Source organism: Silurus meridionalis, chromosome 23 (genome assembly GCF_014805685.1).
Source record: "Silurus meridionalis isolate SWU-2019-XX chromosome 23, ASM1480568v1, whole genome shotgun sequence".
Lineage (NCBI taxonomy): Eukaryota > Metazoa > Chordata > Actinopteri > Siluriformes > Siluridae > Silurus > Silurus meridionalis.
Window position 1 is genome coordinate 19,979,264 of NC_060906.1, and position 15,841 is coordinate 19,995,104.

Consider the following 15,841-nt stretch of genomic DNA (forward strand, 5'->3'; position numbering starts at 1 on the left):
TACAACCAACATTGTTAGGGCTACAAAAGCCCATCTAATTCTCGAGGGAAGAAGGGACTTGGCGGCATTGACGGGGTCAAGAAAGGTCAGACGGGTCATTGTGTTTGAGCATCTTTTCCTGCACAGAGGATCAAGCAGGTGCAACGTAAAGGGAAAAGCTCCAAAATAGTGAACTTATTAGGTTAAAGGTCATGCCGTAAGCAGCACTAGTGTCTGGAGGCTCCTATGTTGAAAACGAAACACTGAATGAGATTTATTGAAGCTTTTAAATAACTGAATTTACCAGTCAGTCAAACCTGAAACTTAAACTCCTTACATAATCCTGGTGCCAATAAGATTTACTTTCTATGGACCATTGTTACTGACAGTAGCTACGCTCCTGTATTTATTTATTTAGTTATTTGTTTCATTCACTCTCAACTCAAAATATTTTATTTATTTATCCTTCAGTATTTAGTTTTTTACTATTTTATTTAATAGCTTATTTTATTGTATTAAATGTTCTCAGATAAAATTTTATTAATTACACCCTTCTTTCCAAAACTGGTGTTTAATCATTCGAATCTGGATGTTCGACACGAAACAGTGATTCAAAAAGCAAGTTGAATTTTCATTCCTTTTTATTTTCTTTTTTTACATCCTCACAAGGATGAATTTACCAAAATTATGAACAGGTATAGAGACGAAAAAAAAAAACAAAAAAAAAACATTTGGATAGAGTCACAATTTTATAATGGACTGCAAAATATAAAGATTTTTTTTTTTTTTTGCATTGTTTCATAAAATGCCACTGGTATACAAATACACTGTGTATTTTAACAGTGAACAAAACATATACGAATATATCCATTGAAATTTAATGGGGGGACCCTACACCAAAAATAAAAAACGAAAAACAAAATAAAACATAAAACAAACAACCAACCCTGCTATGGCATTCAAAAGTGGTAGAAAAGACATGAGATTATTCTCTTTTAAAACACATTTACACAGGAATTTGTTTTCTTTGTACTTCAACACTGTAAACATTATTTTAAAGACAGAGTGTCATTTCTTTTTTTTTTTTTCTAGAATTTCTTACGAACTGGTGAAGATCCAGCTCTATATATCAGTGAAGAACTAGATGGCTTGGTCATCTCGGACAAACTTGTGCGTTAAAATAGATTCTGAAAGGTAGTACACAGATGCACATCAAATGCATAAATATCTAACCTCTCCTTTATGATTTCTTGTTGTCTGAATGAAATGAAATGTTTTTTTTTTCTTTTGTTTTTTTACAAGTGTACACACTGCATAATTGTTCCCGTGCATGTTGTACTGTTCGGCAGTAAAACACGAGCATTTGGGCCAGTTTGTCTCCCGAGTTTCTTTAAACCATTCTCTGGTTCTTGTTTTAAAACATCTCTGCCATTTAAGCTACCTTGTTTTGAACGTATGCTACCCAAAAGACGTATACCGAGTTGCACATGGTAAGCTAGGTTTAAAGATCAGGTAAGAAATGTAGGAAATCTTTCAAGAAGATACCAACTTAAAAAACAAAAAAAACAGCAGTTTAATTAAGTGCTGAATATAAGCTTAATTTGGAATGAAAAAACTAAAACAGGAAATAAAAAATGTCTACAGCAAAGATAAAGCAGCAGCCTGAGATTTCTAGGATTTGAGGGTCATTTGTTAAAGCCGTAACAGACCTCTGAACTGGTGAAGTGTAAGAAATAGGAGGTGTGGAGGCCTCCGACGTCTAATACGAGCACATTAGATCATTCCACAATGCTCTGGAAATTAAGCAGCCACATGAATGTTACCATAACAAACCAATTTTGATAACAATTTTGTAAATCAGACATCTGTAATACTGCAGACCAGGTACATAAATGGTCCGGGCTGAGGTTTTGTTAAAATAGGTTCTAACACTTTGGGCCTAGTATGGAAAGAACGTCAACGGAATGTCATGGTTTTTAAAACAGGATAAAATAAACTAATTGGTATGTCTACTCTGCTATAATGCCAAACCCATTAACCCATGTGTGCTAAGAAAATATACACTGAATGGTATATTTTGTTTTACAATTTGTGGTAATGTAAACATTTGGATCACAAAAAGGATATCATTTTACCAGCCTTAGGAAGAATAGAATAAATCAAGAATGTATAAACAAGTGTATTGTTGTGGGGTAGAATTTGTTTTGTTTTAAACGTGCCAGCTGAAATCATAAAAAACCATCATATCAAGAACATATTCAGCTGGATGGTGGTCGAAAGGGAATCATTAAAATACAGTCAAACTGTCATCCAGCTGCCTGAGACATCCTTGGTATTCCGTATCTTTCGAATTTGTTTCATATTTATTGTCAAGTTGACATTCAGTGCTTTATGTTTTTAATATATCACCCACGACTGGTGTGACTGCAAACAGCAGTAGTACACATGAAGAATCTTACTCTGATTTTTTTTATTTATTTCGAAGTACAACTTCTTCAGAATTTAGCAGGTTAAAATGACCACTTTTCCTTTCAGGAAATTCCTCGAACAAAAACTGGTGGCAGAACGCCGAAATCTCAGTATGTGTCATCTTAAAATGGTGTCTGAAAATAATATTCGAACAAAGGAATGCATTAAAACCCCTGCACATGCCATAATATACCTGCACATGCCAAGTATCATCAAGAAATGATCCAATAAATACAGAAATTATTGCACAGTAGAAAGGCTCCATGGATTCAGAATGGACAAATTCCTGGTGGTTGCCGGGAATGCCAGCAGGGCTTTTTCAAATCCATCCACAAACATTTACTAACGTTCTTATTTCTCAGGTGGCACTAGAAAAAAAAAACACGAATTGAAAAAAAATAAAACACCAAATCATTCCAAAAACTCTAGTTAGACTTATTCAAATGATTTTCAGCTAAACTTGTCACACTGTCTGAACTATGTGCTTTAGTGCACATAGCTTAGGCTCGATCAGCCTGCTCAAGTTTGACATCGTTGCTCATCAAGTGTTCACCATGCCACTTCTTCATGTGTTTTTCGAGGGTGCTATAGACGCTGAAGGGCATGTGGCAGATGTCGCAGCGATACACCTCCTTGCCGAACTGGCCATGGGTCTTCATATGGCGCGTGAGCTTGCTGCTTTGTGCACAGGCATAGCTGCACAGGTCGCACTTGTATGGCCTCTCGCCTGTGTGGCTGCGCCGATGCACTGTCAGGTTGCTGCAGTTCTTGAACACCTTGCCACAGAACTCGCACGTGTCACTCCTCCGGCTCTCTTTAGAACCAGGAGGCCTGCCAGGACCCGGACCTCGAAGATGGAGGTGGGGTGTGCTGCTGCCACTCCGTCCTGACAACAATCCGCTTTCCAGCAGCTCCCCAGGAGGTGTGGAGAAGCGCAGACTGCCCGTCTCTGAGGAGGAATGCTCAGATGAGGTGGCGAAAGGTGACTGTCGAGAGTCACCAAAGCCCAGGAAGGGCTCCCTGATGTAGTGGCGGGAAGCAGCGTAGCCAGCCAACAGCTGAGAGTACACATTTTCAGAAGAAATAAGTGGCAGGGATGGAAGCTCCATGTCTTTCTCTATTTTGATCCTCTTGGCTGAGGAGCTAGAAAGGTTTGGGCTAGAGATTGGTGCAGGCTTCTGCTGGAACAAACGCACCATGGAGTCCTCGTGACCGCAGCCCCTGCCGTTAACCATGGGTTGACCCTCTGCATCTATTCCTCTGGCTGATGAATCTGCATCTGCCTCTTCCCTCAGCCTCTTGCCCAAAGGCAGTCTCAGGTGATTGTCGATGTTGTTATATTGGCTTTCCATCCCTCTGTTGATTGAGAGTGGTTTCTCGGTCATCAAAGGCTGGGGCTCATTTTCCCGGTTCCTGCTGAGCTCAGAGTCCATGCTAAGATTAGATGCGGGCCTGCTATTGCCGTTCTGTTGCTCTTCTATCTCCTCCTCTTCCTCGTCCTCCTCCTCGTCTTCCTCATCTTCGTCGTTGTCCAGTATTTCCCTGCCCTCTCCACTCTTTTGCTCCTCTCCTGTTGAGTCACGCCTGCCCCGATCGGGCGAACTGCTCAACGAACCTGACTTCTGTAAGTGGGTCTTCATGTGCCGTTTCAGCTTGCTGGCCTGAGAGCAGGCGTGATCACACAGGTGGCACTTATAAGGCCTCTCACCGGTGTGACTGCGCCTGTGTACTATCAGATTACTCTGAAACTTAAATGTCTTTCCGCAGAACTCACAGGACTTAACTTTGCCTCCCTGTCCCAAAGTTGGTGAGGAGCTGGACCTGGGAACAGCCGGAAGAGGCTGTGTTGGTGTTCCCAGAAATGGTGCTGGCTTGGCACCAGGCTGAAAGAGTGTGGGGCTAAGAAGCCTGTGCACAGGGGGCATACGGTTGGGTGAGAGAGGAGGTGTGGGCCCACCGTTATTGTTGTTGTTGCTGGCCAGCTCACGGAGGCGGCGGGAGAAATCCATGGATGGTGGCTCCATTGGCATTGGGGCCAAGCGCATCACCCGCTCAAAGGCACTGGGATGCTGTGTAAGAATGCCCATCTCCTCTGGGCCCAGACGCTCAAGGGGTTGACGGGGTGGTAGAGGTGGGCTTACAAATGGTGGTGTAGATGGCAAGCGGGTCTCGATGTATCCGGGAGGCTGAGTCTCTCGCAGAAGAGGTGCTGCCATGCGGAGCAAGTGGAACGGGTTACTGTTGTCTCCCAGAAAGCTGGCAAGAGGCGAGCGAGGCAGGGCATCTGCTCCCAGAGGAGGGGGCAATGCCATACGGGGTGTAAGAGAACAGCTGGAAGGGTGATTGTCCAGGTAGATGCGGATGCCATGTGTGTTCTGAGCGTGCTGCAGCAGGAACCAGGCGCTGGTGAAGGTCTGCTTACATGTGGTGCAGATGTAGCTAGAAGGCTCGTCTTTCCCTGCAAGACACAAGGGTACATGGTGTGAATAAACGCATCAATATTAGCGCTTAACTCTGCAACACACTCCTCGGAGAGGCTCTGATGGCACGCTTTAATAGATTTCATGTCATTCCTGCATCTGTTTGTTCGCCGCGATGGCTTTGGGTGTAATCAAAGGGAAGAGTTCTCTATGATGAGGTTCATGGATCATTTCACTTTAAAAATTAAACAGGCAACATGTGAGCGGCATCTCGCCGCACTCGGGTGACAGCCATTTTATAAGACAAAATGAAAATTGCATCGCTGTAAGTGGGAAAGCCGAATCGCCTGATACTCTGCCAGGTTATCAGTGGCCTCACGGTGCCTGCTGTTCTCTAAACCCTCGGCAGAGAGGATGTGTCTGTACGTGACTGGGTAAGGATCAAGGGCCGTAGGGTGGAGGGTTGGTGTGTGAGCGTCTTCCTGAGACTCCCTGAAGGCTGGAGCCTAATGCAGATGGCAGGTACAGCCTGAAGGCCTCAACGCATTATGCTAATGCTAATGCCAGACAGGCTTTAATATACAGCTCAATTCACATGCACACACACCCATCCACACATACAAACACACACACACAAACACACACACACACACACATACATTCTCTCTCTATTTCCATATGGGAATACATGTGTAGCAAAGGCAGGGGAAGACGAGATGAAGAAACAGAGAGAAAATACAAGGGTTCATGGTTATCAGTTTTACTGTGGCTTAAAAGACTGCATTACAATTACGACCATATGCATTTATAAAGTGTGCGGAATATGAATGTAAAATACATATATGGTAAAAATTCATAACAATTTGGCTGAAAAAGTCAGAATGAGAATTATTATCAGTGAATGAAATATGAAATACTTCATGAAAAGTTTTTCTAACTAACAATATGGGTCATGTTGTCAATTGTTTCTAGACAGAGTAGAGGAGTATTGCTTCCTTTTTTTTGTGTGTGTGTGTGTGTGTGTAGAGCTGTCATGCACTAATGGGACTGTGATATTGTCTCTACGGCTGACAGGGGCCAAAGGGTGTTATTGGGGCCATGGCCAGCGGCTTGTATGGCATGGCCAGAGTCCCACTGGTGCTGCTCTGTTGGAGATGAGAAGAGAAGTGTGGAGGCCTGATGTCCGTGTTTAGTTTGGCCGGCCTTCACACACATGGCTGACAGGAGGGAGCAGGAAGAAGGGGGGTGATGCTAAAATATAAATGTGCTCCTTTTCCCTTCTTGGTGTGCATGGAACTCAGCCCGGAGCTGAAGTGTGGATTAGGAGTGGACGTAATTGATGTTCCCCCATGAGTTCTAATGACACCTCGTCAAGATCACACATTCCTCAAGTGACTGCTTAGTGCCGAAACTGGATTTTTTTTTTCTAAATAGAGAGGTGGGAGATGGGATATGGCAGTGAGACAGACATAGAGAGAGTGATAGAGAGGGGGTGTGAGTAGAGGGACTGGCTTGAATGTGTGTGTGTGTGTGTGTGTGTGTGTGTGTGTGTGTGTGTGTGTGGGTCTCTTTATGAGTGTGCGTCTCTACTCTGCCATAAATGTGCGCTCAAGCTCTGGCAATTTGCATCTTATCACTTCTTACAGAAAGAGCCATATGTTGCCAAAGGAGCGTGTCAGCTAACAGACAGGCAGGCCTAATGACGACCAAAGACAAATTTCATCAACTTTCAAAACAAGCTCGAGAGAGCGAGAGAAAGAGGGAGCAAGAGCAAAAGAGAGAGAGAGACAGAATGAGAGAAGCCCATCATGAATAAGTTAAAATATGCTAATGACCCATCAGAGAGCCATGTCTTGCGACGGCAGCTTGTGTGGTGTGATGGTGTGAAATTACCCATCAGCCACCTCAGGATCACAAATCTCCATCTGATCACGGCCCATTGGGTCGCACCGCATGGCACCGGGCAGGGCTGGTGCCACACTGCACTGCTCCATCCAATAAAAGTGCTCATTAAGGAATCATTGCCACTCGCTCTGTGATTCAATTTGCAGCAATTACGGTGGTCCATGATAAAAAAAAGCTCTCGCTGTGGGCCGTGGAGGTCAACTAGCAGTTAGCACAGTGCCTTTTCGCTTTCGGGGTGTTCGTTGTGAGAGCCTAATGGCCTCATTTCATCCCCCCCACCCCTCACACTTCCATAAATAATGCAGGGATTACAGGTTAAATAGCTAAGTTGAGTCACGGCTGTTATAAGATATGCGGCTCTCTGTGCTAATCACAGAGGAGGGGCGTCACATTGTGTCTGTGTGTATGTGATTAATGATGCGTGTGTGTATTAGAGGTGGTCCGGCATTAAAGTTTCCCCACCCTCGTGGATTTGATGTCACAAAACCTCACAGCCAATTAAGCTGTCCTTTGAGAGACATTTCAGGGTTTAGCTCTCATTGAAAATGATGACATTCTGCTTTTTTTGTAAGCGATTAGCATGCTTGTAATGGTTAAGGGGGTGTGTTTGATATTTAATTATCTCTGAGAAAGTTCAGAAGTCTCTTGTCTTAAGAAGAAGGGGATGCTAACATGGATGCTATCGCTAACACTTCGAGTGGCACAACAATGCCCGTCCATGTTCAGTGATCTGAGAGAAAGAGAGACGTTGCCAGTCACAGTGATGTGTGTGTGTGTGTGTGTGTGTGTGTGTGTGTGTGTTTGTAAGCCTTACGCCTTGCACTTCTGGGAGCTCGGCTTCCAGAACATGTCACATTCCTAGCAGCGGAGGACGCTACAGCGGTGGATTTGCATAAAGAACAAAGGACGAGGTGATAACGCACAGAGTGCGACCCCCCCCTGGCAGCGCCCACGCCCCCTCTGAGAACCTGTCACCCACTGTGTGACACCTGGCACGGTGCCCACATTAGCATTTCTGTGATCTGCAGCTCCTGGGCACCCACGGGGCCTCACCTCGCATCGCTGATGTCTTGTTTCAGATGATGGCGGCTAATCAAGAGGCCAGACTGCCATGCAAATCACACACACACACACACACACACACACAAATACACACACAAACACACACACACAACACACACGCATGCATGCATGGTGATGTGGGGCATGCTGCCATTGCTAGGGAAAAGCTGCTTCTGCCGTAGATACACACTGTGTGTGTGTGTGTGTGTGTGTGTGTGTGTGTGTGTGTGTGTGTGTGTGTGTGTGTGTGTGTGTGTGTGTGTGTTTTTATGCATGGGAAAGAGAGAGACCTCACACAACTGTGTCTCGCTATCTTTTTTTAAATCTTGATATTCTCAATATGTTTAATCATAACCAGTTCATTGTAGTCATGCCTGAATCGTGTGCGCTCGTAAAAAAAAAAAAAAGTACCACAATGAAGTGGAACAGGTTTCTAAATCCCAAACAGCACCTTCTTATTTGCAACACTGCATGCAGGGCAATCCACAGGGCATTATGGGTATTATATGGCAGCTGTGGTATTTCATTTAGATGCTAGTCCATTGGGATTATCAGGAAGCACACTGGTATACGATCTTCTACAATTTCAGACTTGACCACACAGCATTTATAAATAGTAGCTAAGCAATCTGCCTAAATGACCAGAAGGTTATCAGATCAAATCCCATTGCAACAGCATTAATAAAACACTTTGATATTAATAAGAAAAGAAATCATGAAACTAAAACTTCTACACTGTACCAACAACCATGAAACAAATTTGAAGCATGACCATGCTTACTTTGAGATGTCTTCGTTAACCAGTTGTATCATCCAAAACCAAACTTAATTTCAGGAAATTATAAGCTGCCCTCAGGCTTCCATTATAATTGCTTTTCAAGTAAACAGGTTTCTGTGCAGGGGCACATCTCGAAATTCTTGTCCGTTGTAATTGCTCGCACGTTACAACGCTGTGGAGCAGGGCTGCCTGGTATATGGACTAGCAGGGCTGTCTTTTTAAAAAAACAACTCACCACGGCAAAAAAATAAGACTCTATAAAGCATCTTATCGCATAGCTTACAGAAGATTATGATTGACTTTTGTGGAACAAAGGAAAAAAAACTAACAAACAAAAGACAAGAGAAATATACATAATGATAAGAGGTAAAGGCTGATTTCGTTCTAGACGAGTTTATAGATTCTTGCAGTATTGATAACTGACCTTCTACATTTGGTGCCTGTTCGGATAAATTCATTTTACTGCTTCACTGTTACACTGTTACACGGCTTGTTTTTTATCTCTTCGTCGGCATATTTAATGTAGTTTTGTGTACAGTGTGCAGTGAATGGTGATGTAGCAGAGCGGGTGCGATAATTACTGGCATGTTTACGATCACAAAAACCCTGCTATATTACTGTTTAAACCCGAATGAGCAAATAGTCAACCTGATTTTTTCAGATTCTCTTCACGGAGAAAAAAGATGATTCTATTTGAAACATTATATCATAAACAATACGGTTTAATAATTCCTTTCATCATACCTTGTAAGAATTTGGTATTTGTCAGACTCCCTTAGCAGCTTACAAATGAGCAGTTGAGGTTAAGGGCCTTGTTCAAGGGCACAGCAGTGGCAGCTTGGTGATACTGTGACTTGAACATGTGACCTTTTAATACAGAGGCCAGTGCCTTAACCACTACGCAACCAACCTTTCTTAGCTTTGCTTACACAGACAGACAGACAGACAGACAGACAGACAGACAGACAGACAGACAGACAGACAGACAGACAGACAGACAGACAGATAGATAGATAGATAGATAGAGAGATAGATTTACACAAAGAGTCACAACACTTCTTGTTACACAACAGGACACACCTCCTGATCTCATCCAATCAGTGTTAGAGATGCCAAGAGCAGTTTAGGAATTTTTGTCTGTGAAAACTATTCAGCTTTTTTGCAGGTTTGCATGTCAGTCTGTTGGTGTGCCTTTGCATGCCACGCTTTGTGACACAAATGCACGAATACGCAGAAGTATAAACCAGCCTTAACATGTCATCAGCAGCGATTAACAAGCTGTGTGTGAAATACAGCCGTGACATTGCTTGCCTTCTTCGATTCTTAGTAATTTTTTTTTTTTAAGCAAAGAGCTTGCTGACAACATGGGCGTACTGTGGGCAGAGTAACGGCAAGAATTTACCATGCTTGCTATTCGGAAAAGGCACAGCATGATGGCAGAGTTGAACCGCTTGCGTTTCACTCAGTGTGTGTCTGGGTTTTCCTAAGTGCAACAGTTTTATGCCTACAGTGAGCCCCAGGGTGCTACCATTTTTAATATCTGTGATCAGCCTTCACTGATGTACATCGGTATTAGTTTTAAGGAGCTTCCTTTCACCATGATCGCCATGTTAGATCCTAGTGCCTCTGGTTGTGGAATCCAGAAACTTCTCCCTAAGTTCAAAAGACAACTTTATTAAGGAAAAGCAGCTTATCTGCAGTGAAACACTGGGGGTTTATAGAGCATCTAAGCCTTTGTAAAAGGCACACACGTTTTAGAAGCAGCCTGGTTGTGTCTCCACCTGCAGGATGACCGAGAAGAGATGTGGCTGCGCTACATACACACCACACACACTTAAAATGGACTTAGGAACAAAGACTGGACATAAGTGCTTCCCTCACTTCTATAAAAACTCTGACATAAATCTTGGCTTGATGCCCACTTTTCAGCAGGTGGTGTGTGTTTGTGCAAAAGTGTGTGTTTGCCAGAGTGCGTGCTACATCTCCGTCTCTTACAGCCCAGACTAGGATGTACAAGCAGATAATTGAAAACACGCACCGGCCCGAATGGTGTGCCATCATAAGCTAGACATGAAGGGAGCGAGAAGGGGAAGGTCCTGTGCCAGAGGCAGAAGCAGACAGTGAAAAATAAGTGGAAAGACAACTCTGTCAATAAGAGCTATAACTCCTGGCCTGGCCACAGTAATACAGAGTACACTAGCTAAGCTTTCATGGCATTGCAGCAAGCCTGAATCATGGTTCGGGCACAAGCCCCAGTATGTGTCGTTACACTAAGACCCGGCTGGCATGAGCTACCGATGGCGAAGGGCTCGAGGGGTTTGATAAATGACACTTGAGCTTGCGGTTAAAGGCAGACGCAGACCGCCCGTGCAGGGAAGAAAGAAAAAAAAAACAAGCTAGAGGAACAAGATCAAAGAGAACGTGAGCTGGGCGCTATGCATCTCGTCAATCTTCTCCTGGATGGGCACCATCTCCCACCCACACATCCACAGGCTTTACACTCTCTCTCTCTCTCTCTCTATTACACATACTCACACAAACACACCAACAATTCCAACAGAACACTAAAAGAATCAGCGTGAGTGCAGGTAGCTCCGACTGTCAGGAATGATCCTTCAACATGTTCATCATAACTGTGGGAGGTGCATATTGATCTCTTCAATTTTGCACAAGGAAGCCTGGAATTCATAAATGCACAAAACAAGCATGTCATGTCTTGTTTGTGTGTGTATGTGCACTTCTGTGTGTGTGTGTGTGTGTGTGTGTATGTGTGAGAGCAAAATGGCATGCAGAACAGTCCCGTATGGGAAATAATTGCCCCGCCATTTTTTTGGGATAACGTACCCCATAATGGTCCCCAGCTGAGCGCAGGCATCTAGACCCATTTAAAGGCCACTGTAAAACTCAGCAGACCTTCAGAGTGCCTTCCAAAGCAATCAGGCTGCTATAATCAGTGTGTGCGTGTGTGTGTGCTATAAAAACGGCTTCTCAGATGCCGCCCCGGCCCTTATGATGGCAGGAGCCGCCACACATGCCAGCCACCTTACTGCCATGCGTGCTGGCATCGAGCCCCAAAGCTGACCATATTACAGATCGGTGTATGTGTGTGTGCGCATGGTCCTGTTCTGTGTGTGTGTGTGTGTGTGTGTGTGTGTGTGTGTGTGTGTGTGTGTGTTTGTGTAGAACAAGACTTTGAAAATAAGTAAGTTCCTACCTTAGATCACATAATCAGAAACAAACATGTAGCTGAGAAGAGAAGAGAAGAGAAGAGAAAGGAAAGGAAAGGAAGAGATAGAATGGGACAAGAAGAGAAGAGAAGAGAAGAGAAGAGAAGAGAGAAGAGAAGAGAAGAGAAGAGAAAAAATGAAGGCGAAATGAGCAAATAAGACTAATGACAAAAAAAGATGAAGAGAATATGTGACTATGCAAACAATGCTGAGACAAATCAGATTATGACACTAATACAAAGATATAGATTAAGATAAACTAACAAAAAGCAATAAATGACTTAAAATGAACAAAATAACTCATGCCAGTTAGGTTCAAACAGAAATGGCCACGTCAACCAGCTGAATCCCCCTTCGCACCAACATGTACCCTTCTCCTGGCTGCAGCCGTGGGGGAAATAAACAAGAGGAGATTCGTTTTTCCCTTGGCTGTTATCACGCCGATGCATTTCAGTCCCTGGCTCAGTTCCCTACATAGCTTATGGTTAAGGAGGTTCTTTCATCTCAGCAGTGCCTGTAGCGCCAGAGCCATGGCTAACTCAGTGAGCCAGCGGGACAAGCCTGTGCTGGCATGCAGCAAAACCTGATACGATCAGGGCCTTATTTCATTTCACAGGGGCTCCAGCGGGGACAAAGGAGGGTACTTGTGATACCATGGTGTCCATAACCTCTCGGAGATAAACCTATGTACTGCAATGACGTGTTATTATTAGCATGACGCAGCATTTTCCGTTTGTGGTGATCTTAAAAACTGAGCCGTATTTCAGTGCAGAGAACAGGCTAGGACTGCCGTAGGCAAAGCTAAACCGGTTTTGATTTGTCGAGAGATGTCATACAGAGGAGAAGCCAGGTGAAACTGCCAACGATCAACTCTCCAGCCGTGAGAGAGTACAGCATACGTACGTGATTCTAAAGGCGAGGTCTGGCTTGTGTTTGCTGCACAGGGGAAAATAGTATCCACAGCAAAGCGGCGGCATATGGCCCAGTCATGGTCAGCACGCGGCATTTATCACATCAAGACAGATCAAAATCAGCGCCAGTGAAAGAGACAGACAGTTTTGAGTGAGGGAGGGGGGGAAAAATAAAACAGCCATAAAAATAAAAAAAAGCGTATGAGAACTTTGGTGTTTAAAAGCGGTTGCGTTTTTATAATGCCACCCAGAATGCAACGACAATAACGGTGGCGAGCAAAGCCGCTGAAACTGAGCTTACGTTCTGGCTGGTAAACGCTCAAGCCGACACCACACTTTACCACTGAATTAAGCTCGGGCAACGAGATCTCGCTGTAGACGTGAGACGTTGTAATGTCTGCGGAGGCAAACTGTTTGCTTTAAACAGCCGCAGCATCAGATCTCGCTTTACTACTTCAGCTCGGCTAGTTTTCTGCTCGAAAAAAGGTGTTCATCTGAGTGCTGATGGACGGAGGGCTAAACCTTTGGGAGCGGGAAAAAAAGAAGGGAGGAGTGTTTTCACAAGGAGCTCACAAGGAGAGTGTGTTTGTGCGTGTCTCTCTTAGAACGTACAGCACCCTGCACTTTCACCTTAATACCTTCCCGAGAGGACGCAAGCGAGCGCGACAGACTCAGAATGCGGGAAAAAAGTGCGAGGCTCTGTAAATACGTGGTTATAATACACTAGGAAAACATTGTTTCAATGAAGTGATATGACGTGCTGTGTCTTAATGGAACATGACCCATGTAATGTAGAGGTCATCGTGTAATCAAGGAGCAGGAGAAGAAGAAAAAAATGCGTAAAGGAGCAGAAAATCGCACAGGCTTAAACGCGCTCCAGAAGCGGAGAGGGGTCTCATCTGGGCGTCAGCGTTGCGGTTAGCTCTGAGAGACACGATGAGAACGAGCTGTTGCTGACAGATCTGATGGGACATGATTCCTCACATGCTGAAAACTATAACCAGAGCAATGATGTTTTTAATAATTGTAATAAAAACTTAGTCTCTGTTTTCCAAACTTGTGCCACAGCCAGGCAGCTTCGCACAAAATGTGAGAGAACGTTAGGCAAGTCCAGAGAGAGAGAGGGTGGGGGGGACAGCGCGAGGGCTGAAAAGCGAGAGGGACCAAAAGGAAAACATCTGGTGAACACCGTCAGCACATGCTGAAATTTAGCGGCGGCGCTTGCAGCCTAAATTAGTGGCGAGTTTTATTCCCTGCTGTGGTAGGAAAAATATCAAATCGGTTGCCATATGACTACCATAAAGCGGTATGTGGAGCGTTTGATGCCTTCATGTGGGAGACTTTAACTCCTTGCAGGGCGGCGAGTGGAAAGCACATGGCGTGTCGCTCTTTTCTGCCGCACTTTAACCGATCCAGCATGGAGCTGGGTTCGAAAAACCAATCAGCCTTCCTTGGGGTGGTCTGGGCCAGAACTGATAACCACACCTCCAATCCCAAGCCCATGAGCCTTTTCCAAAGCAAAAGCCCTGGAGGGTAGAAAGTTATTGGATTGTAACCTGTTCTCATTGACAAGGTAGATTTGTCTATAGTATGTGTGTTTTTTTTTTTTGTAAACAAAACCAACTAATAATAAAAAAAAAAAATTAAATAAACCGCTAATTTGTTTCCAGCAAAGCCATTGTTAAGATTATGGCAAAATATTTCCCACAGCAGAAATGCTGCAGTTCAACTTTGTCCATAGCTGTTGAATAGTTTTCAAAAGTTTTCAATAGGTTTTTGTCAGTAATATGTGTTCTTCAATGTAGAGTCACATACATTTGTTTTGTCAAAACAATAATTGATAATTAGGGTCTAATTATTTCTATAACAATGTTATAAATTAATTGAATGAATAAATTATTTGTCAGGTCAAATAATTCAAAAATATTAAATATCACAAATGGGACTCTTTCCAATAGGAATTGTTTTTGCACACGGACATCAACAAAACCTTTATTGAATTATTGATAGTATGTTAAAAGAAACTACCTCAGAACAGAGATTGTCAGATGTTTCTGCACATGTGTGTCACCATAAAGACTTTTCCTGTTTAACAGCTGCAGCATTGCATCTATGTTGAAAACTGATGCATATTCACTTGGGTTGTTCTTATTTGGGGGATTGTCTTAGCGTACACTATATATGTACTAAACACAGAGATTAGAATGACTGACTATGCATTTCGTTTAAAGCCATACACGTAATGCTAACGATCAATACAGAGTCATTCATCTACATTTTCTAAAAATCAAATATGGACACACGAGTGGTGCATATGACGGCATACACGTTGATATAATTCTATATGATGCATTGCAACTATTAATCTCGTCATTTTTATGCATAATGAAATCAATACCAAAGAGTCCCACGTTGTCTAGCGCATCATGAGTCCTGCCTGGATTTTTGATCCCCTTTAATAAATGACTCACAACAGATGGATTGTCAGCTTCATAAGTTATAATATGTGTGTGTGTGCAGTTCACATCTGATCACAATGGCGTTATCAAACTTGAAACTGTGATATTGGTGATACATAACATACCAAACCCTGCTTCTATATTCCACAATTTACAGTAACTTATGCATTGTGAACATTCCTAGAAAACTATAATGCCTTTTTTAAAATAAATAATAATGTTATGAATGCATTCATTTGTTCCAACCTGGTTTACCCAAATGAAGACGTTTCAACCAAAAACTATTGAACCTTACCAAAGACAAACATGATATCAAGGTGTACATCAGCCCTTTTATAGTCAGTTCTGTACAGAGGGTACGGAGGACACACAGATACGATTTACTCATCCTGTGTACTCTGAGTGACAGTGTGAGAAAATGGTTTTCATATCCGCTAACAATCTCTCGCCACTAACTAACTGTCACAAACGCATACACACACCTATCATCTTCGCACAAACAGACACACACACACACAAACACAAAATGCCACTGTAACCTCTAATCACAACCCCAAAGGCTGGACATCAAATGCGGCGGAGTCAAAACTAGATGATCAGAGGTAATTAACGCAGTTTCATATGCAAATTT

The 15,841-nt window shown here is 43.3% G+C and overlaps 1 protein-coding gene across 3 annotated transcripts in view; it reads right to left on the reverse strand.

The window, feature by feature from the left end:
* Positions 1–2,452: 2,452 nt before the first annotated feature.
* bcl11bb (BAF chromatin remodeling complex subunit BCL11B b) overlaps positions 2,453–15,841 on the reverse strand; it is a 29,015-nt gene continuing 15,626 nt past the window's right edge. For all 3 annotated transcript variants that reach the window (XM_046836212.1, XM_046836211.1, XM_046836210.1), the window contains one exon: positions 2,453–4,906. In XM_046836212.1, coding sequence (XP_046692168.1) covers positions 2,949–4,906 — 1,958 coding nt within the window. In that variant the 3' untranslated portion in view covers positions 2,453–2,948. The remainder of the gene's footprint in view (positions 4,907–15,841) is intronic.